General features: G+C 48.5%; 14 protein-coding genes and 1 non-coding gene across 15 annotated transcripts; 9 read left to right on the forward strand and 6 right to left on the reverse strand.

The window, feature by feature from the left end:
- Positions 1-503: 503 nt before the first annotated feature.
- On the reverse strand, positions 504-1,221 carry sec11 (signal peptidase complex catalytic subunit SEC11; the record flags this gene model as incomplete). The annotated part of the gene is made up of 3 exons (XM_041684952.1): positions 504-726; positions 829-1,037; positions 1,141-1,221. 3 exons carry the CDS (start codon positions 1,219-1,221, stop codon positions 504-506), a joined length of 513 nt encoding a protein of 170 aa, XP_041539085.1.
- A 295-nt stretch (positions 1,222-1,516) lies between these two features.
- AKAW2_20260A (glycosyltransferase) lies at positions 1,517-2,764 on the reverse strand (the record flags this gene model as incomplete). Its single annotated transcript, XM_041684953.1, has 1 exon — positions 1,517-2,764. The coding sequence occupies one exon, from the start codon at positions 2,762-2,764 to the stop codon at positions 1,517-1,519; it is 1,248 nt and encodes a 415-aa protein (XP_041539086.1).
- A 1,307-nt stretch (positions 2,765-4,071) lies between these two features.
- AKAW2_t20006S lies at positions 4,072-4,144 on the forward strand. Its single transcript has one exon. It is a non-coding gene; the product is annotated as a tRNA-Lys (tRNA).
- A 537-nt stretch (positions 4,145-4,681) lies between these two features.
- AKAW2_20261S (flavin-dependent quinone reductase) lies at positions 4,682-5,287 on the forward strand (the record flags this gene model as incomplete). Its single annotated transcript, XM_041684954.1, has 1 exon — positions 4,682-5,287. The coding sequence occupies one exon, from the start codon at positions 4,682-4,684 to the stop codon at positions 5,285-5,287; it is 606 nt and encodes a 201-aa protein (XP_041539087.1).
- Positions 5,288-5,912: 625 nt separating this feature from the next.
- Positions 5,913-7,277, forward strand: AKAW2_20262S (uncharacterized protein; the record flags this gene model as incomplete). Its single annotated transcript, XM_041684955.1, has 1 exon — positions 5,913-7,277. One exon carries the CDS (start codon positions 5,913-5,915, stop codon positions 7,275-7,277), a length of 1,365 nt encoding a protein of 454 aa, XP_041539088.1.
- Positions 7,278-8,412: 1,135 nt separating this feature from the next.
- AKAW2_20263S (YukJ family protein) lies at positions 8,413-9,105 on the forward strand (the record flags this gene model as incomplete). The annotated part of the gene is made up of 1 exon (XM_041684956.1): positions 8,413-9,105. The coding sequence occupies one exon, from the start codon at positions 8,413-8,415 to the stop codon at positions 9,103-9,105; it is 693 nt and encodes a 230-aa protein (XP_041539089.1).
- A 165-nt stretch (positions 9,106-9,270) lies between these two features.
- On the reverse strand, positions 9,271-10,822 carry AKAW2_20264A (aldehyde dehydrogenase family protein; the record flags this gene model as incomplete). The annotated part of the gene is made up of 3 exons (XM_041684958.1): positions 9,271-9,894; positions 9,947-10,726; positions 10,793-10,822. The coding sequence occupies 3 exons, from the start codon at positions 10,820-10,822 to the stop codon at positions 9,271-9,273; spliced, it is 1,434 nt and encodes a 477-aa protein (XP_041539090.1).
- A 1,150-nt stretch (positions 10,823-11,972) lies between these two features.
- Positions 11,973-13,185, forward strand: AKAW2_20265S (NAD(P)-dependent alcohol dehydrogenase; the record flags this gene model as incomplete). Its single annotated transcript, XM_041684959.1, has 3 exons — positions 11,973-12,165; positions 12,214-12,986; positions 13,039-13,185. 3 exons carry the CDS (start codon positions 11,973-11,975, stop codon positions 13,183-13,185), a joined length of 1,113 nt encoding a protein of 370 aa, XP_041539091.1.
- Positions 13,186-13,503: 318 nt separating this feature from the next.
- Positions 13,504-15,417, reverse strand: AKAW2_20266A (uncharacterized protein; the record flags this gene model as incomplete). The annotated part of the gene is made up of 3 exons (XM_041684960.1): positions 13,504-14,327; positions 14,395-14,542; positions 14,605-15,417. The coding sequence occupies 3 exons, from the start codon at positions 15,415-15,417 to the stop codon at positions 13,504-13,506; spliced, it is 1,785 nt and encodes a 594-aa protein (XP_041539092.1).
- Positions 15,418-16,955: 1,538 nt separating this feature from the next.
- On the reverse strand, positions 16,956-17,378 carry AKAW2_20267A (uncharacterized protein; the record flags this gene model as incomplete). Its single annotated transcript, XM_041684961.1, has 1 exon — positions 16,956-17,378. One exon carries the CDS (start codon positions 17,376-17,378, stop codon positions 16,956-16,958), a length of 423 nt encoding a protein of 140 aa, XP_041539093.1.
- A 679-nt stretch (positions 17,379-18,057) lies between these two features.
- AKAW2_20268S (ankyrin repeat protein) lies at positions 18,058-19,260 on the forward strand (the record flags this gene model as incomplete). The annotated part of the gene is made up of 4 exons (XM_041684962.1): positions 18,058-18,454; positions 18,510-18,829; positions 18,892-19,149; positions 19,216-19,260. The coding sequence occupies 4 exons, from the start codon at positions 18,058-18,060 to the stop codon at positions 19,258-19,260; spliced, it is 1,020 nt and encodes a 339-aa protein (XP_041539094.1).
- An 895-nt stretch (positions 19,261-20,155) lies between these two features.
- AKAW2_20269S (uncharacterized protein) lies at positions 20,156-20,656 on the forward strand (the record flags this gene model as incomplete). Its single annotated transcript, XM_041684963.1, has 2 exons — positions 20,156-20,231; positions 20,292-20,656. The coding sequence occupies 2 exons, from the start codon at positions 20,156-20,158 to the stop codon at positions 20,654-20,656; spliced, it is 441 nt and encodes a 146-aa protein (XP_041539095.1).
- A 205-nt stretch (positions 20,657-20,861) lies between these two features.
- AKAW2_20270S (uncharacterized protein) lies at positions 20,862-21,251 on the forward strand (the record flags this gene model as incomplete). The annotated part of the gene is made up of 1 exon (XM_041684964.1): positions 20,862-21,251. The coding sequence occupies one exon, from the start codon at positions 20,862-20,864 to the stop codon at positions 21,249-21,251; it is 390 nt and encodes a 129-aa protein (XP_041539096.1).
- A 1,007-nt stretch (positions 21,252-22,258) lies between these two features.
- AKAW2_20271S (cytochrome P450) lies at positions 22,259-23,873 on the forward strand (the record flags this gene model as incomplete). The annotated part of the gene is made up of 3 exons (XM_041684965.1): positions 22,259-22,306; positions 22,366-23,478; positions 23,541-23,873. 3 exons carry the CDS (start codon positions 22,259-22,261, stop codon positions 23,871-23,873), a joined length of 1,494 nt encoding a protein of 497 aa, XP_041539097.1.
- Positions 23,874-24,915: 1,042 nt separating this feature from the next.
- AKAW2_20272A (Zn(II)2Cys6 transcription factor domain-containing protein) lies at positions 24,916-26,046 on the reverse strand (the record flags this gene model as incomplete). The annotated part of the gene is made up of 1 exon (XM_041684966.1): positions 24,916-26,046. One exon carries the CDS (start codon positions 26,044-26,046, stop codon positions 24,916-24,918), a length of 1,131 nt encoding a protein of 376 aa, XP_041539098.1.
- Between the last annotated feature and the right edge of the window lie 94 nt (positions 26,047-26,140).

The raw sequence follows: 26,140 nt of genomic DNA on the forward strand, positions 1-26,140 counted from the left end.
GTGGCCACTGCGAGGTTTGAGAAAGGCTGTTATTCAGCGGGTGAGATATTTATGGTGAGACTAGGCAGGTGTTAAGGTCCTGATATCATGAATTGAGTGGTCATTGACGTCTTAGTCTAGTGTAAAGCACTTTCGCTTTCCTGAGGTGCCGGGGTTTTTATACAGTGTCATATGCAGGTGAAAGTTGCCCATGTCTTCTAGACTAGCGACCACATGATATCATGTGAACAGCCATAGTTGCCGTCACTGATCTTGACCAAGTCTCCGACAAAGCATACTAAGTAGCTCTGTTCCATTCCCGATCGCATCATTAACCAGTTACTGCTCCGAACACACTCCAGCACCAAACCTACAACCACCCTACAACAAACACAACCGCACTTGAATGAACCGCAACCCAATATGCATTTATTAACCCAGCTAACCCCAAAACCCAAAAAAATACCCTGACAAACAAACCAGGCAGAAAAGAATCCAGATCCAGAAAACGAACTCCTACCCCATTACTCCCTTTGCAAAAGCACCAACAACCCCATAACCCCCAACATCACCGTCTTCAACCACGGATGCTCCGACAGAAGAATCGTCACATACCCCACAAACGGAATATACCCAAACACGCTTCCCACGACATCGTCCCGATCGAGGTAATCCTGTCCGCGCGCATAGAGTTCCGTATCATCCGCGATATTGTTGTCGCCTTTCGTGAGGAGTTTGGCTTCAGATCTGCATGATTCAAACCATAACCTGATTAGCAAACTGCGCTCACTCTCTCAAGTTCCTTCGTTCCTGGAACGAATATAATCCGAATGTGGGAAATACACTCACCCCTCCCCAAACTGCCTCACCACCCGATGCACAATCGGAATATCCTTATCCTTGACCTGATACACCACAATCTCTCCAACGTTCAGCGTCGGTTGCGTATTCCGGAGGAAGAGGAGATCTCCGCGCTGAAAAGCGGGCTCCATGGAGCCACTGAGGACGACTACTATGGGGCTTGGGGAGTTTGTAAGGACAGAGAGACCTTTCCACATCTGTAGATGTTCCAGAGTGTTAGTGTCTGTAAGCAATTGATCTTGCCATCGTGTAATTTCCCCGATGGTAGTTTGTGATGGGGAAGGATTGGAGGTATCGTACCATAAATGCAGTGCTCAGGACCAGCCCGAAGTTGAGCAGCTGGATGGCTGTTTGCCGTACATTTTGGATTCCGGATAGCATGGTTGCGTTGGGGGGTTGTGAGGGTTGGTGGTGACGTGCTTGTGCTTTGTATGTATGGATGGTCTAGGTGGCCTTGTTTGTTTGATAGGTCGTGATGCTTAGGTAAGGTGTGGCTGGTGCTGATGGTTATGGCACGTGAGTGTGGCGTGTGGTGAGTGTGGGCTAGCCGGTTTGGGACGTTAAGGCTATTGCGGTGATCCTCTGTTTCAGGCATTTGAGGGTTAGGAATGGGATTATCATGTCTATGCATTGTGAGTCTAATGGATGCTATTTATACTGGTATCATAGTGTCTATCTACTCTTCCCGCAATAGCGGTCCCCTCTTAATTGGCTCAAGCACAGTATACTGCTGTGTCGGCGGAAGTGCGTCCTGACTCCAATGCACGATTGCATGCCGGAGCCAATGCGCATACGTCCCGGGAACATTATCTGATCCCTCATTCTCCCTCCACAACGACCCGAGTGTCACATTCATCACCTCCAGGATGTATCCGTGAGCGAGTTTAAACCCGAAACTCTTCGTCAGACAAGCTTCGACGATCTCTCTCGCTTGCTTCTGCTCTGCGGTCTCCACCTCGCCTTCCTTGGGCAGCGGCAACGACATGAGCTCGAATGCTTTCCGACCATCCCACCCCGTCATGTCATTGATCAGCTGCGATCCCTGCATGAACTCAATGCCGTAGAGATGCTCCGCGACATACTTCGGTCCATCCCAGTTATCTTCTTCATCGACCAAGCTCATGACCATAGTCATAACCTGTCCCTGGATAATATAATCCGTTAACTCTCTGCACTGCTGCTCCGTCATATTCCCTGTTCCAGTGAGGAACGGCAATTCCTTCAACAGCGGACTTCGATGCATCCCGTCCGTACTCGTTCTTCCTTCCCACAACTTCAACAGTAGGCGATGACACCGCTCGAATAGCGGGTTATTACGCCTTGACATGAGGAAGTAATTGGTAAGACTGCGCTCGTTGGCATCGCCAGCATTATAGGAGAGCACCTCGAACCGCGAGTCCGGGTTTCCGACCGTCTCGCGCCATAGTCTATCCACGTCGCCGATCTGGATCAGTCCAACGTCGGCATAGATACCGCCGTATTTCAGGAGCAGGGGTAGGCGAACAAGGTCGGATGTGTGCTGCTTCGCGTACGTACCGCCGATGGTACCTTCCGTGAATGCGCGAGGGAAATTGTTCGTGTCATTGGTATCGATGAAAGTTGCTATGTTGAGAGGGGAAGACGGTTCGCGGTCGACCACACGTACGACCCAGCCGGCTTTGGAGAAGCGTCGGTGCCATGCGCGCACGTTTCGCTTTGTATATGGGTGCATGGTGGAGTAGCCGCTGTGCCAGAAGAGCCAGATGTTTTTCTCGTCTGTCACGGGTTGGGGGTGGAGGAGGTCATGGTCGACTTCGGAGTCGGAACGGAGGTCCAGGAGATGTTCTGGGATGATGTGTACCCCTGCTGGTACGGGATATTGTTGGCTGGGAAACTCCATTCTATTGTGGTGAGCTGAGGATGTGGTTGTTTGTACTAGTGGCATTGATCACTTGGTGATCGATTCTTGGATGATGTGTGGATTCTGCCTGGGCCTGTCACTCTGCGATGAGATCTTAGAATTATACAGTTGTTGAATGTCGGCGACATGCAGGAGTCCATTCCCATTTATACGATTTTGATATCTATACAGTTGCCGAATCTGGAATATCCGCGACCCACCTGGTGGAGAGGCGGTGCAGCATTTAGAATGAGTACAACATGACTCATGGTGAGTGAGGCCTTCCGAGACCAATCAAGTCTTCTGCGTTGGGCTAGTGCCCACTCGTGGCGCGCATAAGAGTTCTCAAATAGACACAGCAATTTATGCCGGCATATATCGCTTCGCTTGACTGGGTTCGAACATGGTCTGTTCTAGGTATGTTGTTTGGTTGAATCCAGCCCTTAGTGGTATGAGTGACCATGGTGCTCTGTGAGTATTTTACAGCAAATGTGGAAATGTATGGGGTTTTAGTGCACCCACGCAGCGCTAGTCCGGGATGGTCGGATTGTCTTTGGAATCGGAGATGTCTTGCGGCAACTCGCATGTTTCCTTTGGGGTATAGGCAACACCACGTAGACAATGAATTGCACGCTCGACGCTACTGCAGGTCTGCCAGATCCATGATACAGTACGTTGGTCACCGTAGGCGGGTCATTGTACAGCATCCGCCCGGTACATCCGAGGGTCCGGCAATCAGCCCACCACCACCACCACCCAATATCTCCTCGCAATGATTAAACAGTGAATACCCTCTCATATACGCGTCACGGTGGCACGTCTTCATTGGACAACTTGTCAAAGTGGATTTTCGCGATTCTTTCGACTTCTCAGTTGGCGGATGTCTCTTATTGGTCTGTCTAGATCATATCAGATTGATATCTACCGTATGGTGTGATTGTGTACTGGGGCATTTCATGGTAGCATGTGTATTTTTCGAGTGGCAGGCTGTCCTACTATAGTCTGTATATTGGTGCACGTCGGTGTATTGTAGTTTGTGGCTGTTGTCATACTTCTTCATCAAAAAATGCCCGAGATACGTCCTATCTGCACAATATATATCTCGACACACTGCAGAGAAACAACACCATCATCACAAATCCACAAAAACAGCCCTTCCAAGTATCTCCAAAAAGAAAAATAACTCACAAGTCTCTGGAATATCGAAAACCAGAGTGCAGGACAGTAACTAACAACGTACACGAAGCATCCAAGCCCATGTCACATGACATAAAAAGCAGACTATACCCAGAGCGGCTATTCGTTAGCCCTGGCTTCTGTAGCACTAAAACGAAGCGACAATCACCAAGCCAGCCCGGCTAGCTCAATCGGTAGAGCGTGAGACTCTTAATCTCAAGGCTGCGGGTTCGAGCCCCGCGTTGGGCTTGAGGAGTTGTTTCTTTTTTTTCTTTCTATCTCTATGTCAAACTTTTTTAGGTGGTGGATGGATTGTTTGCCGGTTCCGCTGTGTAATTAGATAGATTGCCCAGTCCGAGGCAAGTCACGTGCCACATTGCATATCTTCTGCAGTTTACCGACGAAACACCTTGATTCGCCACGCTCGGCATCACGCCGAAGAAATCTGCAACCCTGCCTGCCTCATGGCCCAAACTGCATCAATCCAGCAAAATAGCCTTTGTCACGCGTAGTAAATAAAGTGCGTCAGCAAAGAGCATTATCAATCAACGTATACAACATTGACTCACCTCACATCAGCAAACGGCGTTCGGCCTCGGCCTTCGGACAAGGCTTATCCGACCACCAGAACCATAACATATCAAACAGCCCTCTGAATCGCATAAATACCCATACACCCCGTAGAACCGTACCACGAATGTAGCACAGAGAAAAAGAAAACCCCATCCACCTACTACCCCTATTACCTCCACCAAAAAGAGAAAGAAGGAACTGGGATTGATCATCATGCCCCCCTCCATCGGCCTCATAATCTGCAGCCAGCGCACTCCTCGCGCAGGCCCCCAGATCGGCACATTCATCCACAACGCCATCCGTGAATCCTACCCCGCTGAAAAAACCACCATTACGACCATCGACCTGGCAGAATGGAATCTTCCACTCTACAATGAGTCAGGGATGCCATCGCGCTTCAGCTCAGCAGATGAGTACGAGCACGAGCACACCAAGGCCTGGTCACGGGAGATATCGCGCCACGAGGCGTTTATTTTCGTCACACCGCAGTATAACTGGGGGTATCCGGCGAGTGTGAAGAATGCGATTGATTACTTGTTTCATGAGTGGAAGGGGAAGCCGGCGTTGGTGGTGAGTTATGGGGGGCATGGGGGTGGGAAGGCGGCGGAGCAGCTGAGGCAGGTGTTGCAGGGGGTGAGGATGAGGCCGTTGGAGAGGATGATCGGGTTGAAGTTTCCGGAGATGAAGGAGGTTGAGAGGGCGGCTAGAGGGGAGGATTTGGGATTGGATGGGGAAGGGGGGTATTGGGTTGGGGAGAGGGAGGGGATTCAGGCTGCTTTTGGGGAGTTGATTGCTGCGCTGGAGGGGGAGAAGGAATAGATGGGGTGTTTTGTGCTTGCTTGCTATAGAATGTGGCTTATGTGATTCAGTTAGTAATCGATCATTACCCTGAGGCTGGGATAGAAGACTGGCGCAAGAAGATACTGTCACAAGTTCATGATACTATCTGGGTGTTGCCATGTGATGCCAACCCGGCCATATACCTGAAGTAGATGATCAGATGCACATTAATGTTGTACAGACAACCCCCATATCTACCCCGTAGTTATGGTAAAAACCCGCAACCACATTATGATCCATGATCACCCAGAGAAATTAGATATTTGTGTCGAAGTTGAAGTCAGGCGAAGGTGTCTTGTCAAATAGTGTCCACAAACAGATAGATGCAGGAACTGCGCACCCCTGCGTACTTCTACACCCATGGACATCTCATGAGTGAAGCATATGATTCCCTGTTTGTCATGAGGACGCCGGGGTGGATCATCACATACTATCCAACTGGACTATTGTCCAAATCGGTGTATAAGTAAGCGTATTAAGAGCCTTACAGTGGTGCAGCACACTCCCCCAGCCACTATACGCTTGAGATGACCAATTATACATACTACCCAGTCATCGACACATCCACTTATAAAAACTACTGTTATATGATCAACCGTGTCTGATGGTCCACCTCTTTATTCCACTCTGCTCACTCGTAGCCCTACTACCAGCGGCTGCTCCCCTCGAAACCATAACCTGCGACATCTGCATCCTCGGAGGCGGAAGCTCAGGAACATACAGCGCCATCCAACTAAAAGATGCCGGGAAGCACGTGGTAGTAATAGAGCCCAACAACCGGCTTGGAGGACACGCAGAGACACTATACTTACCAGATGGCAATTACGTCGACTACGGCGTCGAAGGTGTCTTCAACAACGAGCTCTCACGCAACTATTTCCGCCGACTAGGGGTAGACTGGAAGCCACTACTCCCACTGAACAAACGAACCGACTTCGTTGACTTCTCAACTGGCGAACGTGTCGACCCGCCAGCAGGAATCTTACAAGCCCTGGTATCGACATTCCTTTACCGCTCATCCATAAAGCACTGGACGTTCCTCACAAGAGGGGTATACGACCTTCCCGACCCCGTACCAGAAGACCTCCTCCGTCCGTTTCGCGGATTTGTCGAGGAACATTCCCTCGAAGCTGCCCTGCATGTGGTGTTCCTTTTCTCCCAGAATGTAGGAAACCTTCTCGACATGCCCACTCTCTATGCGATCCAAAACTTCGGAGTCCCCCACGTTGACGCTCTCGTCCATGGATACATCACACCGAAAAACGGCATGTATGAACTGTACAGACAAGCAACGGAAACGCTCGGTTCTGACGTGCTGTTCCAGACAAACGTGGTTGCAACAAACCGGTCCGATTCCGGGGTGGAAGTAATAGTTCAACATGCGAACGGGACTCGAAAACTCATCAAAGCCAGAAACCTGCTCATAACCTTCCCTCCGCTCATGCAAAAACTTCAAGGCTTCGATTTGGATAAAGCAGAAACAAACCTGTTCCGAAAATGGTTCTGGAGAACATACTACGTCGCCGTGGTCAATAATACCGGTATCCCAGACAAGTTATGGGTCACTAATACCGATCCCACCAACGGACTGGGTGCTTTACCTCGCATGCCATTCGACTTTCTAATACAGTATATGGGAGCGCCGGGACATTCAACGAGCAAGTTAGTCGGCGATATGAACTTCACCGCGGAAGACGCGAGAGACCTTATCGCGGCGGATTTTGCGCGGATGAAAGCCAAGGGGACGTTTCCGATCGAGGATCCTCAGATTGTGGTGTTTGGGGATAGTTCGCCGGAGACGTTGATGGTGTCACCGGAGGAGATCCGTAATGGATTTTATCGCAAGTTGTACGCGTTGCAGGGGCGGAGGAGTACGTATTATACGGGATTGACGTTTTGTTCGGATTTTTCGTCGTTGATATGGGCGTATACTGAAACGGTTTTGGAGAGTATGAATTGGGATGTGTAGGATTATGCTCGTATATATTATGCTATGTTATATGAAGGTTTTCCAATTTATTTCTGCATCTAAGTAGTGATATTTCCATCCCTAATTATTATAATCTACACTACTCTATAAATAGATATCACCAACGGAAAGTACTTTCTTCTATAAGCAAATCATATAAACTATATCATAAGAACCTCTACTATACCCCCATGACGTCGACAAACCCGCCACAAACACCAAGCAAGTAATTCCAGCGCGGGGAAGCCAAACCCAACTCAATTGAAAACTGCACACTGTATCAAGAAGTTACCCACCAGACACTAATTCTAGCACAGCATACTGTGTATCACCCACCGCAACGCCACCAATATGACCAGTGGCCTGACACATAGACCTGACACATTTGATCGTCCCATATCTTACCTGGAATATCTACTACTTGTATCCCAAGTACGTACACAACTCACGCACCAATGGCACGCCCAGTCTAGTTCTACCTAGTCTAGACCTCACTCCGAAATACCGCACTACGTCACCCCACCCATAACCTGTCAAGTAAGTAAGTAGTAGTAGTAGTGCTACTGCTCAGCTAGCCAGCCCTCGCCAATCCCCAAACCAAGATTAAGCGACAACCCACACCCAATGAATGTAGCAGATCGAAAGGGGTGACGATAGCGGGCGGGCCAAGCATTGAATTCGTCGGGCTGGTTGGCTGGCGGGGGGGACGGGATGATGGATGCCCGTCCCGCCGCCCGAGAGCTAAGCTAAGCTACTAAGTAGTGGCTTGCACGTGGGGAAAGTCTGTCTCCCGCTTGGCTTATCGCTTGGATTTGGATGGTTGCGATCGGCAAGAGATAAGTTAGTAAGTACCTATAGTTGGTTGATGTGTCGATTTTGGACTTGTCTTATCTATTGGTGGGTGTGTGAGTGAATAGTGGCTGGCGTGATTATGATGATGATGATGATGATGATGAGTTAGGGTGGGGTGGTACATACCCTAGGTACTAGGTAGTAGTAGTATAAAGGAGGGGGTTTGTGTTCCCTTCCCCTTCGCTGTAAACAGCAATTGAATCCCACTACACACATACACCAGAACATTCTCCAAAACAGACCGTCTAAAGGACAGACATCCTTCATATCAACTCCCAACAAAATGACCATCCCCCACTACGGCGTCTGGATCGCCCAACCCACGCGCTACACCGCCCAAACCGAAGAAGAAGATCCCAAGTCGCCTCACATCTACCTCTACTTCAAAGACTCCTCTTCCTCTTCCTCCTCAAGCAAAGACTACGAAGCAGCCATCAACGTCAAATCCACCGGCAAGGACTCCCGTCTAGTCTACTGGTTCGACCGAAACTTCACACACCCAATCACGGAGCAGCTATCCACTCTCGACGAGGGCTTCCATCTGCTAAAATCCTATTCCCACCGCAGTCGTCGACACCAGGAATCCTCCTCCAAGCTGCGGGGTCTGGACTTCCTGCGCACCAAGGGCCTGGTGAATATCGAGGCCGGCGCTGTTCTGTCTGAGGCTGATACGGGACCGCATAATGCTGTGCTTGAGGCCTTGGAACCTATTTTGAATGATGCGATTGGGAAGAAGGCGACGGTGTATATCTTTGGGTCGTCGTATGGGTCCGGGATTCATGATGTGCATATGAATCAGGGGAGTGCGCCGTCGTATGAGAATGGGATTTATGAGGATGGGGCACTGTTGTTTAGTTTTGAGGATGGGCATTGGGAGGCGGTGTTTTTGGCGTTTGCGTCGCAGGAGATTCCGACGGATGATAAGGGCGAGGCGGAGGAGGGGAGTAAGTCGTTGGCTAGTATTTTGGGGCAGTAGATGTGATGTTGATGTTGTTGTGTATGTAGTCTGAAGGGGAGTGCCATTCGGTACTAGGTTCGTGGTTTCGAAATATGATAGTGATGAATACGTATTACTATGATAGCTTCAAGTATCATTTATTTGAAAGGTGTCCAGGGTCTATGTACAGACTATTTCTTCAAGTTAAGCCTTCTTCACCCACAACATTTGAGACTGGGTATAACTCTTCAGCCCCTCCAGACCCCATTCGCGACCGTTTCCACTCGCCTTCATACCACCAAATGGAATATTCGGTGCAACCTGGAAGTGGGAATTGATCCACACCGACCCGGACTCCAACTGAGTACCGATACGTTGCGCGCGATCCACATCCTTGCTCCACACCGAGGCACCCAGGCCCGTATCGGTGTCATTGGCGCGAGCAATAACCTCGTCTTCGTCGGACCATTTCATCAACGGGAGAATAGGACCAAAAGGCTCCTCTTGCACCACTCTGGAGTTGTCGGGAGGGTTGTCGATAATAGTAGGGGTAACAAAGTAGCCCTCGGATTCAGTGATAGATCCTCCAAGGGCTGGTTTGAGGTTCTCTGTTTGAATAGAAGAGAAGAGATCCTTGAGCTTCCCGTATTGCATTTCATTCTGTACAGGGCCAAAGAATACGTCGGGTTCAGTGCCATTTCCGACCTTGAGGTTCTTAGTGAAGTTGACAAAGGCCTCAAGGAATTTGTCGTAGATCTTTTCGTGGACGTAGAGACGCTTGATCATCATGCAGACCTGTGCCGAAACGAGGAAACTCAATGTGGCAATCTAATCTCGGTTAGCCTTCAATGGATTCTGCCTGATAAGAAGACGAACATACCTGCGGAACGACCTGCTCAATGTCCACATCCTCACAAACAATAGCAGGATCATTTCCTCCCAACTCCAAGGTAACGGATTTCAAGGTATCCGCACAATGGCGCATAATCCTCTTTCCAGTCTCCGTTGATCCCGTGAAGCTGATCTTGTTGATTCCCGGATGCGCCGTCATCAATGGCCCAATGTTCCCATCATCACTCAATACCTGTACCACACCGGGCGGGAAGATTTTCGCCGCCAACTCCCCAATCTTCAACGCGCAGTACGGTGTAAAGGGTGATGGTTTAATAATGATACAGTTGCCTGTATAAACGGCCGGGGCAATTTTCCCTACCGCTAGCAGCAGGGGAAAGTTCCACGGCACGATGCCTGCAACCACACCCATGGGTGTAAAGCGTTGAATGACGCGCTGGTCATCAGTATCTTGGAGCACTTCATCGCTGAGTTCGAGTTGCGGAATTTGTTTGCACCATGTTCCGGACATGCTAACTTCGATGGCTGCTTGGCCGTGCGGCTTGCCCTGTTCTTGAACCAGGAGAGCCGTGAGCTCCTCAGCGTGTAGATCAATGGCCTCACCTAGGGCGACAACCTTGCTACGGCGCTCGGAGGGGCTCAGTTTGGACCAAGTTTTGAAAGCGTTCCGGGCGCTATCTACAGCACGGTTCAAGTCTGACGCAGTGGAGACGGGGACGGGTGGATTGGGCTTGCGCGTGGCCGGATTGAGGCTGTGGCGGGTTGCTGCTGTGGTTGTGAGTTCATTGTTGATAGTGTTGTAGAAGGTCTGTAAAGAATTTAGTCATTTTGTGTCGAGGTATTATAGGGGAGATGAAATGGAATCGATACGTACAGTGAAATCGATCTTATCCAAGGAACCCATTTTGATGTGTAAGGTCACGATATAACTTCAGGCAATAGAAATTGACATGCTATTTTTCTTGAAGAGAAGAGATTTCTCTGTCTTATAAGTTCGAGATATGAGCTAGCTGAGCTAGCATTTGTAGCTTCGTATTTGTATCTTGGCTGGCTGGGTTACCCCTCAAGCAACTCCACCTTCAGCCCCCAGGTGGGGATAAAGTGGGAATTATGGGCCGCATGCCGTCCCGACGAATACGAGAGGCGTATGCCGCGTGACGACGCGTGACGGCTGGAGCACATCACGAAGTGATGCTAGCCTGGGTATCCGTAGTGTAGACTGAATTATGGGCACTTTCTGATCGTCGGGATCAATGGCGTCCCGGGAACGACCCGAAAATAGGGAATACGGGTTTCGCGGGGCCCCGCGCCTCACAGATCACTAAGCTTCCTTTCAACACATCCGGATCGAGATTCGGCTTAGTAGGTAGTCGACGGCAGATCAAATCGGGAGTTGTAATGCCTTACGCCCGAAAGCTAGAGGATAATCGTGAACCCCGCAGGATGGAGATCTGCGAACGGATCAGCATCTGAAGGCTTGGCTGCCTACAGATCCACGTCGCTCTTATCACGCCCGCCAATAAGAGTGTAGTGTTTAAGCAGAGATGTGAGGAGTCACATCAAGTTGTGCTGAGAACGGCCCGTTGATTCGGCGGGGTTTCTATGGGCGACAAGAAGCATAGTAGGTATACTAGCCCGTTGTACGGTGTATGAATACTCCACAAAAGATGTTCGCTTAGCTGTGAGGCTGGCCTAGTGCTTGGCGGCGCATCAATAGCTTGTAATGAAGAGAGTACACATTTGATCGCTAGTGGCGTGCTTAGTAAACCTTAATAAACTCTCCCCGCAGTTCAGAATCCGGGGCCTGCTGCCTATCCCTGGTTTTCGGATATAACCAAGGGCCGGATCCAGAACACGGCAGATGCAGGAGAGCTTATTGGTATATCTCACAGTCGTCATCGGGCTCAGTTTTGGGGTATGTAAAAAGATATGAAGCAAGACTGACACTTAAGTAGAAAGAATGTCCCTGTTTTTTGGCCGAACATGGCTGAATACACCTCCCTTTGGCATTGAGAAACCTCTTTCCTTTAACTCTTACCTAATCAACCGGAATTATGGCTGCGACCGCCACAGCACTGGTGATGAGAGAGGTTAATAGTCCTCTCAGCTTAGAGGACATACACCTGAATGATCTGAGATCTGACGAAGTGCTTGTCGAGATCCATGCGACAGGCATCTGCCATACCGATCTCTCTTGTATGAACGGACATCTACCTGCATCTGCTCCATGTGTATTTGGACACGAAGGTATGCTTGACCCGATTGGTTGCCCGTAACCCGCTAAGAGTCGCCCAGGGGCTGGCGTTGTCGTGAAAACCGGCAGCAGCATCACACATCTCCATGCTGATGACAAGGTGTTATTGAGCTATGCTTTCTGCGGTGATTGTGTGCAATGCACCAGCGAACATCCAGCATATTGCAAACAATGGGTACCGAGCAACTTCGGTCAACAAAGGTCAGACGGGAGCTTTACCCTCTCCTTCCCGAACGGAGACCCCTTGCGTGGAAATTTCTTCGGTCAGAGTTCCTTTGCTAGTTTGGCCATTGTGCATGCATCATGTGTTGTGAAAGTGGATCCTGAGTGTCCACTGGATAGATTCGCGCCGCTAGGCTGTGGCTTCCAGACTGGGGCAGGTGCAGTTATGAACACACTTGATGTGCAACCCGGAACCAGTTTAGCGGTCTTCGGTGCCGGTTCCGTAGGTATGAGTGCTATCATGGCGGGGAGAATACGTGGTGCAAAAACTATTATCGCCGTTGATCTGAATCAGGATCGACTAGACCTAGCGAAAAAGCTTGGGGCAACACATACAATCAGCGGAGCTGATGAGGACATTGTCAAGCAAATCCAGGCGATCTGTCCACCGCTTGGAGTGCAGTATGCCGTTGACTGTACCGGTGTCCCGGCAGTTGTTGAGAATGCTATCCAGGCGCTCGGAACTCGGGGAAAACTGGCAACTGTTGGTGCTTCAACACCCGGGAAAACAGTCAAGGTCGATCTATTCTCACAACTGGTTTTTGGTCGCCAGTACGTAGGATGCTGTGAGGGAGACGGACAGCCCGAGAAGGTAAAATGCCCCTGCACGATAAGAGACATCAGCATTACTAAGAACACTCTAGTTCCTGCCATACCTCATTGAGCAGAATATCAAAGGTAATTATCCCATCGAGGAACTCATCAAGAACTACCCGGTCGAGAAATACGATGAAGCAATCAGCGACATGAAGACTGGAAAGACCTTGAAGGCAGTGCTACTGTGGAAGTAGGATTCTAGCCTCCGAGAAGTTCCATAGCTGCCAGAATGCAATGACTTAGAACAGTTGATGATAATAATGATAGAGTGATGAGTTTGGTGGAGTTGTTGTAACGCGGAGTAAAGAAGCGATGACTGGAACCGTCGAAGAGATCATGGAGCCTGATCATGTGATTCACACATCTACACAGATAAGACGATTGATGAATATACGACCGGTCAGTTTGTTATATCTTCATAAAACGAAACACTTCGTAATCTCATTCTGGTTCCGCATCGCAAAAAACTAGATCTCAAGGTTCTCTCAAGAGAGTAAATCAACATGAAAGCCCTATATCCGCTGTAGATACTTGACTATCTCCAAACGATCTTCCTTCTTCGCCAAGTCCAGGGGAGTATGTCCATCCTCGTCAATGCTGTCGGGATTGGCCTTGCTCTGTACCAGAAGCTCGACACACGCAAAGTGCCCTTTCTCGGCAGCTGCATGCAATGCAGTTTGACCCCGCTGACAATGGACCGTGAAGTCAGCTCCGTGGAGTAGTAAGTATTGCACGACCTTTATATGACCGCTGGCAGCCGCTTCAAATAACGGGGTGTCGTTTCGGAATCTAGCTCTGGCATTGGGATTGGCTCCTGCTTTGAGAAGCAGTCGCGTTAGTCCATTGTGACCCATCCTGGCAGCGTAATGCAGCGCGGTCATTTCCCAATCATCGGTTGTGGTGTTTGGATCACCTCCCCTTTCAATGAATATCTTCACCAATGGCATATTACCTGCTTTAGCTGCTTCCACCAGCCTTCTTCCGTAGTCTTTCCGGAGGCGAGGGTCAATTGGCTGCTGGGGTGGTCGTGAAACAGGCGGTTTTGGAGAACTGTTTCGATTCGCTCGTTTCTTTTCAAAGTCAACCTTCTTCGGTTGTTGACAAGGCAGCTCAACCGATGCAGGTACAGGTTGAAAGGAACGTGCAGCCTGTGTATAACTTGGCGGAGGCTCGCAAGTTATTGGTGGTGGTTGTTGTTGTTGTTGGTTGAACTGCGGTTTATGGACGGAAACGTTCTGGGGATAATTTCTGACCCCCGGGCTGCCCCCGTGTGCTGGAACACCCAGACAGATATTTTCCGGTACCTCAACCTCAGGAGGGCTGGGTGAAGCCATAGCTATGTGATCGTTGTTAGGACATTCCACAAAGGAAGAGACAAACAAAAGTGTAGATGGGGTACACACCATCTGGGGAGACCGGGCCCTCAATCAGAAGCAATAGGTCTTTTGTGTATGCAGCTGCAGTAAGCGCTGCATATCCCTGCCACAGATCATTCTTATGGGAGTCTGAGTAGTCGCAAATGCCTCGAATGACAAGACACTCGAATGCTTCCTGATAATTTCAAAATTAGCAACAAACATCATGACACTAATCGTGGTACCTCCACCACTTACCAATGCACCCGCTGCTTCCATCTCGAAGCACAGAATGTTATGCTTTTCTCTAAGCCGCTCCCGAAACTTCCCGTTTCTGATGACCTGGTTCCCCGAACCAATAAGTCCGTAGTGAATGCGTGGTTCGTTCGTTTTCCGTGCCCTTCGGCTGATCACCATGCTGTTACTGCAATTGGAGCAATCATCTCCAGACACATGGTCGTAATCCGCACGGTACAGGACATCATTCACCGTACCAGGGTGGGAGAAATCATCCCACATTTTGGGATATTTCTCCAGTGCTTCGTTGACGGCACCCGACAAATCGTTATCGATCATCATGTACCTTGCCCTCATAACGTTAATGGCTGCCAAGGCTTTCCATGCTGGTTTTCGAAGAACTCCAGTTGTAGTAATATCTTCGTCCAGTCCTCGCTTGCCGAGATCGTACTGCAGCACCCCAGGATACCCGGCAACTGGAGTGCTGACCACCACATCTCCTAAGCGAATATCATTGGTTCTGCTTGGCACACCACCTCCGATACCCACCAGCAAAGCGAACTGTATGGCGGGAAAGGCACGTTTCATCATGTTTGCGGCAAGGGCTGCCTGAGCGACTCCATAGCCACCGGAGGGCAAGACGGCCAACACAACGTTATGTCCACCAATCTGACCAAACTCATATTGGTTATCGTCGAATTCAAGGTCAGATGGTCTGCCATGTCCCGTGTCTAACATGGCTTTTGCTGCTGTGAGCTCGAGCGCTAAGGCGCAGACCCAGCCCACTCGATAGTCGGCGCACCGTAGTGATTGTTGAGGGCCGTGTGCGCGCATAGCTGTTTCATGAGAAATCCAGATGAGACAGAAGAATATGAGAGGCAACTTATTGGAAAGGAAGTTGAGGGTTTGTCTCTTTCTTGCGAGGGGAGTTTCCGACTTTTGTAGTATGTTTGTCGGTCTGCTCAGTGTTGGGCCGCAAAGCAATTCCATCCCCTTATCAGCAGTTTTTGCCAGCTAGTTGAGAGTGTAACTCAGCTTTACAAGTGTTCGGGCAGCTATACGTTCACAAACATGTGTCCAAGTCTGTTGTCAACTCTCGGAATCTCACGGAAAACAATCTATGGCTTCCATGGCGTTCAGAATGTATACATGAAACAGTTAGAGCGATGGCGCCTGAAGTAACGGGTTTGAGATTTTCTTGAAAGGTTGTGTGGTGGTCTTGAAAGATATCGCAGAAGGTTGAGCATGCACTAAAGTAATTTCAGGAATGCTTTTTACTTTTTGTGGTATTTTGCTTTCATCTATATTTAAATCATTGTTATGATTTATGTTTGGTTCCTCTCCTCATCCCCTGCTGCTTACACTTGAGCCTGTATGATACTACATTGCTGATCTACAGGCCGTCGACGTATATTGATGAGCCAAATCATAACTGCATTGGACCTCTATGAATAAAAACGGATTGAAAGCACTAAAGTTGTCACAGAAACGGTTGCAAAGCATGTATAAAGCGAGTATATTCGGAGAAAACCACCAACTCAACCACTTCAATCACTTGATCATACTTCCAAGGAACCATAACTGCGCTGGGGCTGTCCAGATAGACCACTGTAGTTAGGTTAATCAAAAACGCTTCACAATATGTGTAGGACTGGAAAAGGCTTACCTCACACCTCCTGGGCCTGACGTGAGCCCAACAAAATGTTTAGGGCGTTTTGTCCAACTCTGAGGCTAAGGCCCGGCCGAAACTCTCAAACATATCTATAGCCATAGTCTGTGCTAGGTATGACACCATATACTTCTTGTATTTGTCGTTCGACCTGTGGAAAGCTTGTAGCTTCTCGATAGTACAGTGCCTGATCAGATGACTTTGCAATAGCTTTCGGAGAGAGTCATTCTTGGCCGCAATTTGGACCTCTGCCAGAGCGTCTTCAACAATTGCTTCTTCGGGCCCTTTTGGCATAATGTACGTGGAGATGAAGGGGAAGTTGTACTAGTTGAAAGATAGAATATGACTGTTGGAAGGTTTTCTGAGCAATTGTTAACTTGTCGGTGCTTGGACGGAAAATAAGTGAAGGTAGAATTGACCAGAATTATATATCCTTCACCAACATATATGTTTATCCGAGGACTAGGATATTCGAAAGGTAGATATTGCTGGAATGGTCTCATCGTTGAGCGATGTAGCCCAGAGAAGCACGAGCGCCTAACAAGCAGACAGCGTGTACGGGTACATTGCGGTCATTAACCGTACAACTATCAGATCAATGCCAGAGATCTTCAGCCTCCGAGGCTGAAGAAATTTCTGCTTGCTTTGGTCGGGAATTGGGAGGTGGTTTAGGGCACGAAGCACATAGTGATCCCCGAGGTAGTCAGCAGTTCATTGTCTGATTAGGGTATTTGGGCGTGATTGCATTGGCATGGAGAAAACATGAAACAAACAAAAAACTGGCAGGGAGTTCACGCAGGCAGCTGATCAGGAGCGGTGTGGATTGGTGTGCCTCAAACAAATGCATCTTGCAGTTAGGGCCCTTACTGGACACCAGCCGGAACATTTGCTGAAAATAATTTGCCCATTTGCGGACACACTGCATATCAACTGGGGGTATGCCAGCAGAATGGCCGACGTGTCTCCACGCTATCGGGCCACGGAGAGCTTGCCCTTTATCTTCTTTATGCAGCGCGAGGCTGAGCGTTGTGTCTGAGTGCGTTGATTGGCCACTAGTCCAGCACTGCATTTTGCTTGCATGTAATGTTTCTGGCAGACGATAGGCAGTGATGTCATCGAGTTTCATCAAATTTCCAGATGTCTTCTTCACATTAGCAGATACTGAGTCAGGTGCATAACGACAGTTACAAGGGGTGAACACATCTGGCGAACTCAACCTTCAAATCGGCCACATAAAGCCGAACATGGAGGCAGAGTTGAAGAGCAGCGACCGAAACTTCCGACATCAGGCATCAAGACAGCCTGTTAGGCTGCCCCTGAATATGTTGTCAGGAATAACTGTACTCATTTGTAGGCCGTATATCGCCATACATTGGGAATGGAAGGTTGCTTCTCCGCGGTTGCCGCGCAACGTTGGGGGGAGAATGTTATACATGCATGATATCATAGGTGCCCCGCCGCGAGCCCCGCCCTGACCCCACCTGTCAGTTGTTGTTTGCTTCGACACTTTGTTCCATATTCATTCTTCGGCACCCAAAACTCCTCAGCCGCTTCTTGAGGAACGCCCTACAACCTCCATACTAGCATGAAAGCGGACTGTAGGATATTTGGGCTCCCCGACCATCAGTCACGCGCACGCGATATATGGCTACCTTATCAGGGTATTGTGTGCTGGCAACCTTGCGGCGATGACATTAAAGATGTCGGGCCGAAGGCAGAAAAGATGGTCGAATACATGGAGTCCACAACTATAGCCAACATTCAAGAAACCAGTCACGATCACTCCCATTGTCAGGCCTTCAGTCATGGGTTCGGAGTACAGTGATGAGTATGATGGGTACGAATCCTCAAGTGTCGGCGACGAGCACGAAGATACTATCAATGAGATTGTTGCCGAGGTTGTCGATCAGTTTCTCACCGAATTCAGTAGACATCTCGGAATCCAGCAGCCCGAAAACTCATCACTATCGCGCTCGTTGGCGCCCAAGATACCGGAGACTGAGGAAGAGTATCGACAGTATGTCTGGGGTTACATCGAGCATTATCTCCAGTCGTATTACCAACCCGGGGATCCATACGTGGAGGAACTAGTGAAGAGTGCGGCTGTTCGTGCTAAGGATCTCACACAAAAATACGACTTGGAACCCGGAACCACGCCAAAGTTGGCCGTCATGGCCTTATATGACTTTGTGATCCTCTGCGGTACGCTTCTACCCCTCAACAGATCCCCTGTTTCCACACTAAGCTTTTGAGTTAGATGACAGCAGTTCAATGAAAATCAAAAGGGGTGCTCGTATACGGGCTCTCGAAGATACTTGTCAACGTGTTGCTGAAATTGCCAGCGCTATACAAGACCAGGACGTGTATCTTCGGTTTTTGAACAGCACAGATGACCGGCACCTGAATAAGCTGTCACTAACTGAGATCAGAAGCCATATGAAGAAGGTCAAATATTCTGGGTGGACGAGACTGGGAAACGCGCTGAGAACCAAGATTGTCCAGCCTCTCATTTTCGATCCATTGGAGAATGGCCTTTCTGTGAAGCCGGTCATTACTATCGTCATAACAGATGGACACGTGAGTTTTACCAATCTCCTGCAAAGTTGTCATTGGGCTAACCAGTACATGATTCACGTTAGCCAGATGGTGAGGATGAGAATTGCTTTGGTGAGACCGTCTTGGAGTGCAAAAAGAGATTGACCCAGCTTTCCAAGCAGCCAGCGGGTGCAATATTTCTGATCTCACGGGTCGGCAATGATGCCAATGCAGAAAACTTTTTAAGTAATCTCAGGATGAACAAGGAGTTACAAGAGATGGTCTATTGTTGTCAAGATCAGCTGGATGAGCGGCGGGAGGTGTTCCGCAGAGCTGGCGGAGATAATCCATATTCTTCGTATGTAAGTATAACCCATCTTGCTTCTGCTCAATATAGCAACGTCACAATTTCTAACATCTTGGTACAGTTGATTAACTTATTCGTCGCTGCCCTGGATAGCCAGACTAAGTGAAGTAGGTTATAGTGACCTCTACCTTTTCGCATGAGAGTACATTCTTTGTAAATAATTCAAATCCAGACTGCCTTCTCGTATGTTACCGTATTTACATTGTAATGTATATTTAGAGGAACAGTCAAGTCACTACTAATCACCTGACAATGTATGGAAACCACACCGGCTTCTTCTGCAGATGCAATGCAGCCGTAACTATGTCGCGAGGCCTGTGCTGCAGGAAGCTATCGCCCGAAACCACCTAACTCTGATGTAAATGTGATAAGTCGATCTTTAGTGTGTATGCTTAGCGGAAGCAGTAATTAATGTTAAATGGATAGTTATATTTACTTTCCGGAGTTATCTATTTATCTATATTCACATCAAACTATGCGTATGATGCCAGAACGTAAATACTGAAAGGAAGACTTTTTTATGATGGCATTATAGTCTTTAGAATGGGGGTTTAACTTTTTTCTAGTGAACAATCATCTATCAGGATGACATTATGTTTATTACTCTTTTCTTCCTACCTCGATGTCCAAATGAAAAAGAAAAATATAATTACTTTGCTGGGCGTCAGCATTCCTGATATCTAGTAAACTTATGTCAAGGACATCATGCGATCATACAGTCTAACCAGTTATTATGACATAACAGATCATTCCGAATATTCACAGATATCACAATTATTTCATTAATATGATATAATACAGACACTTCCATCTGAAAGTGTTAGTGGTCTGTACAACCGGAAGATGCCGTGCTATCTAGAACCAGCGTTTGTCTCACCTACGATTTTTCTCAAGTCTGGTTCAGTAGGTGTCATCGCACGCCTCTTATCTCGCTGCAACCTACACAAGACCATCAACATATTGGCTGACAACCTGCTACTCTTCTTCCTACACTTCAAAAGATGTCGATAACCATCCACTCCCAAGTGGTCGAGCTTGACTGCTTAATACCTAGAGTCGTTGACTCCGAACGCGAAGGTATCCACTGCAGAAGTTTTCTTTTCAAATTCAAATACGCTCTGCTAACGCATGAATCAGATGGAGATGTCCAACAATTCATCCCCTGGGTCTTCCAACAATCAAACCTTATGGACTGGGACTGCACACAGAGCTGGCCGGAAGAAGAGCTTCTCTTCAAGACCTTGTTCGCTCAACTCGTCGACTATATAGAGGAGCAAGGACATGAAAATTTGATTTCAGAGATCTTGTGCAAGGAGACGGGGATAACCAATATTTTGAAACCCAGCGAGACAATCACGTTACCTAGGAAAAGTTGGAGGGTCGGTGACAGGTCGAATCATGTGCAGTTCCTCCACTTGCAGAGCCATGTTTTTGGCGACTTGATGCGAAGCATCTATAGTAGACTTGAGGGTTTGGATGATGAAGCACCGAGGCTTGAGTAAGTGATACATATACTTTATATTGGATGGGTATAGTTAGCGTGATGGTAACATATCTCTAGTGCCTTACCATACCCACGTGACGTGAAATATGTAGTGGGGAGGTTGCAATATGCAGCTCGACTAGAGGGTAATATTCATGTTGGGACTCGAGCTGAATTTATACCGGTAGTCTCTTTTACTGGGGTAGGTTTAATGGTCACTCCTTATGAAAAGGTGGCTCTCTAATGGAATACAGTGGTACAAGGGACAAACTTGGAACGATCTTTTGACAGATACAATTTGCACTATGTTGGGGCATCTGAATATGAATCTGACACATAGCTCACATGGCGGGGTCCAGAGCCAGGAAGTCTTTGTTGTTGGCCTCCAGGGACCCTATCTTCATATATGCCGGGGATTCTTTCCGCGAGATCGGATTGCTAGGGTCTATCAACATGGATACTCGGATGAGGAGGAGTTTGGATTGGAGTTTACGCGGGGGTATAACCTATATCTCAAGGAAGATTGGCTTGAGGCTACACGTGCATTGAGCAGATTGCTTCGATATCTTCTTAGTGGAAAGGCAATGGTTGCGGCTGTGTACAGAAGGGAGTAGGATGGATGGAGGGGGGGATGTTTGGTGTCTTTAGATAGATTGGCTGGTTGGAGAGAATAGAGCGGCAAGTAGTCGAGCTAGCATCTTCAGAAGGCTATCAGGGGCTACTCTAGAAAGCGGATGTATTTATTGCCGCGAAACCCTAATATTTGACTCGCTCGTGCATTTTCCAGTTATGTATTCTCGCGAAATCGTAGCATAGACATGGCTAACTGCCATTTCGGCTCGAACAGTTCGACTAATCAGGGACAATGGAGAGCAGGGCGCGAGGTCATCTACTTTAGATGTGTTATCACCGGATGATTATCGTACGGCAACTCCTGTGCTCATAGCTCTTTATTGCCCTCACTTAAAGACATGCATGCCTGACAAAGTTTCTTCTTTCTTTGGTGATTGCGATCTCGAACATGAAGTGCGGGGATGGAACAATCACACTTGTATTGTACATGCCGACCGGAGACACTTATGAGCTAGTGGCAACGCAATGATGGTGTTATGACAGCGAAACTTCTTGCGCAAACGATATGAATACTCAATCTTGGCCTTTAACGCACCTCTGCTTGCTCATTGACAAGTAATTAAAGTCCAGAGCGAAGCAAGCACACCTGTGAGATCTCATAATACTTGTGGGACTGCTGGCCCGCCCAGGTGTGAGATGTGACATGCGGACCACCAAGACGTAAGCATAAGCACTAGTAAATCAGTACTCTCGGCACACCCAATCAGTGTTCACATATCTGAAATGCCAAAGTCAACTAGTCCTACATAAGTATTCGAGGTGCAGTTGATGCCTCTCACTGCACCAGGCTGTTCATGCATGCTGGAAGCCTAGAACACAACGCCCAGTCGCATTGCCTTGTCCCCCATTCTTGACAATTCAAAAGGGCCCCCAATCTGCCCCCCCGCCAACAGAGGGGACATTGCCAGATGATTAGCAGCAATCAGCCGCATTTAAATGATCCCACCCACCCATCAATCATGATTCATCAAGCTATGCATCCGTCGCAATGGCGCTCAACGTCTCTGTCTACGCGACCGTCGTAACGGTCCTGCTGGTACATTATTCTCTCGACCTTCTGATTTCTACTAGTGATTATGGACTAATCCGTTCCAGCTGCCCGTTCTCCTAGCAATAAAACGGCTCTACTTCCATCCTCTCTCCCGCTACAATGGCCCACGGCTCTGGGCGCTGACGCGACTCCCTTATATGCTCGCCTTTCGGTCGGGTCGACTAGCTCACGACATCAAAAGATTCCACGTTATATATGGCGATACTGTCCGCGTGGCTCCAGATGAGGTGTCATTCCTGGATCCCGATTGCATCAAAGACATCTACAGCCGTCGTCCCACCAACCCACATTACAAGGCGCTACCCAAGGATCCAATCCGCCAAAAGCCCCCACAACCTGGTCAGCCCGGCGACATTCTGGATGTGGAAGATGAAGACCACTCGCGTATTCGAAAAGCATATGCTCCCGCATTTAGTACACAGGCCTTGAACGCCCAAAAGCCACTGGTAACTTCATACGTCTTTAAAATGATCGCCCAGTTGAAGTCGCGGGCAAACAGCTCGGACCCATCGAGGAGAATAGTTGACCTTCAGCGATGGATCACTTACTGCACATTTGATATCATCTGTTCACTGAGCTTCGGGGAAGATTTCGGCTGCCTGGATAATGACAGTTACCACGAATGGGTCGGGATGGTGGTTAATTCCGTAAAAGGCAAAGTGCAGATTGCGGCTTTTCGCTTTTATCCATGGCTTTTTAACTATCTAGTTAAGAGCTTGCCAAAATCTGCCCAATTGATGGTGGAAAGACATCAGGCCATGACTAATGAAAAGGTCCAGAAGCGTTTACATACAGCAGTAGACCGACCGGATTTCTTCTCATACCTTCTCAAATCGAAGAACGAGCTGACAGAATCCGAGATGGAAATTAACGCGGGCACCTTTATCTTCGCAGGAAGCCATACACTCCAGTCCTCACTCACGGGGATCCTGTTCCATTTACTGAAGAACCCCGAAGCCCTGGCCAGGGTAACAGAAGAGATCCGAAGTAGTTTCCCAGATGAGAAAGATCTGGATGCGAACAAACTGTCTAAACTACCAATCTTGGATGCAGCCATCAAAGAGGGTATCCGACTAACCGCGCCTGTGCCGTTGGGAATTACAAGACTTATTCCCAGTGGGGGGCATACCGTGTGTGGAGAATTCTTCCCCGGAGGTGTAAGTGTCCATGACGCTTCCGAGAACCCCTCATACACAAAGCTAATGCATCAGCAATACAGACCAAAGTTTCATACAACTCATGGGCTGCAGGCGTATCCCACCGAAACTTTTCCGACCCCACCAATTTTCATTTGGAGCGGTGGTTGAACCCAGATGAGGGTCGCTTCGCAAACGATCGGCGCTCTGCGATACAACCATTCCTGCAGGGGCCGCGGGACTGTATTGGACAGAATCTGGCACGGTTGGAGATGTCGCTTGTCATCGGATATCTGATTTATCACTTCGATTTCGTATTACCGAATGGACGAGAGGCCCTGGGGGAATGGGAGGATCAGGAGACTTATGCTGTGTGGATGAAGTCACCTCTTATGGTGGAGTTGGTTGCGCGTTGATTTATTCTCATGACGAGAGGCGGGAGCAGGTTTGGATATACAGAAATGTTGGGTCCACAAAGCAGAGGATGGACTTGACTTGGTTGTGCAACATGAATATACGAATAGTACGTAGTTATGTTTGCAGCTCATCGTGGTCTGAATAAAGATGAGCGTGGTCTAGAAGGTTCACCGCTCGGCGTGGTCTAAAACCCCATAAAACTTGAATAGTTTCAGGATGCTTCTTAACCACGATGAGCTTGAAATATACAAAATCAACGAAGAGTCCCCTAATATAAAAAAAGTTTAAATGGATATTTGATCGCTATAATGTCTCACAATGGCACTCTGAAGTTTTTTCATTGAAGCGAGAACAGTGGAAAGGTAGGGCGTAGTATTTAGTGATTTACTAGTTGAGTCTTGACCACGCTGAGCTACAACCCAGTGTTACAGTTTTAAAGGTGAGCGTGGTCTAGGGGTTCAAAGCTCGGCGTGGTCTAAAGACACCCTTAGACCACGCCGAGTTAATTCCAGACCATGCCGAGCTGCAACCTGATTTGCAACTCAACTATAATTTTGACCATGATGAGATTAAGAATTTAAGAATAGATAAACACTCCCCTAGAATAAATCCTAATAAACACACAAACTGCCCTATTAACCAATATACACCTCAAACTCCCCAGTGAATCTCAGAATGGTGGGATTGGGTTATTGAGTCTAGACCATGCTGAGGTATTCTCAAGTAGCACTGAGCCATTAATGAGTAAGACTTAGCCACTGGGTCCATGAATACTGTTGAAAAAAACACACAGATGCAGTGGAGTCTCTCAGAAAGCATGCCTCAAGTATTTTCCCTGGCGGTTGGGTATATGTAATGGTGTCCTCCATCAGAGAATTTCGGAGCTCAGGAAAGGTATTATGCTGCCTCTCATGATAGTCTTCGGTTGATGACTGAAGAACAGGTGTTTTCGAAAAGATAGACAGTCTGGTTTCATACCATGCGACCGTGTAAGATACCTCGGTCCAAGCTTCCTATGAAGATGAACTGGACGACTGAGAGTTATGACTGCCGCCTTATAGCTTCGCGGGCCCAAATAAGCTCTGGCCCAGGATGTGGTCCCGAACGATACAAAGAGGTATTCACCAAAAACGCACCCCATCCATCCAACCACCAATTCTCAGCCATCAGCTCAAGTGCAACGCCATAATGAGCAAGTACCACCAGTGCCGTGGGATGATTTGCCTGCAACAAATCCAGGTACTTCACACTTATCACGGCAGGCCATCTCATCATAATGGAAGTAGCCGGGTTTGCTACACCGATGGCCTGTTGCAGCAGATCAAGAAATTTCTGAACGGATTCTTCAATCACTAGGCTCTGGCTATCGTAGCATCCCGGACGAGAAGGTCGTTTCAGATTGTCATATATGTCCGATACGCGATCATATAGTTCCCGCGCATGCGCGGTGTTCGATTCTTCACGCGACTGCTCGCCGAGTTTTAGTAAATCTCTCATGCCGCCTGCTTCAATCCATGGGCGAGCCTGTCCCACTATTGAAGCCACTCCCCGGATTAACATGAAGACCTCAAGAACAGCCGACGGATGCTGAGCTCCTGGGTCGACCTTTGGTCCGTGCGCAGCAAACGAGAACATGACGACGAAACATGCAAACGCGAACAAAGCATGGCAGTTTCCCGAAGTCACGTTGTTTAGAAGAGGCTTACACAAAGATAGCGAAATGTTGTTGTGTGTCATGGCGGCCTCGGTGTACTTGTGTCTTCTCTCGACGGGGCCATGGTGACTTAGGTGAAGTGCAGATAGAGCCAATAGACTGTGCATTAGAAACGGATGCGATAGAGCCTCCTGTGGGACGAATTCCCGCAGAACCTTCTCTGTGGATTTGTCGTGCACCAGTGTCCGCACGGTCGCCACGTGCCAGTGGTTCAAGAGCTCCAAGTCTAGCAGTGGGAGTTGAAAGCTTTCGTTTCTCGGAATGAGATCAACACGGGTACTAGAGGCAGCAAAGCCGTGATGCAATGTTTGGGGGGTGAACTCGCCCTCGAAGGAGCATCTGATGTGCTTCTTATGGCACGAGCTGCAAATCGGTCGAAACTCGTCGCATTTTATCCGACGATGTTTGCACTGGGCACAGCCGTGATGGGATTTGGTGTGAGACCGTCGAGATGGCATGCCATTTACCTAATCTCCCTAGACCATGCAGATAGCAACCGTCGCTCTGTGCCGATATGGTGCGCTGCTGGAAGCGAAGTCTGGGGAAAAACCA

This window comes from Aspergillus luchuensis, chromosome 2, assembly GCF_016861625.1.
Source record: "Aspergillus luchuensis IFO 4308 DNA, chromosome 2, nearly complete sequence".
Classification (NCBI taxonomy): Eukaryota; Fungi; Ascomycota; class Eurotiomycetes; order Eurotiales; family Aspergillaceae; genus Aspergillus; species Aspergillus luchuensis.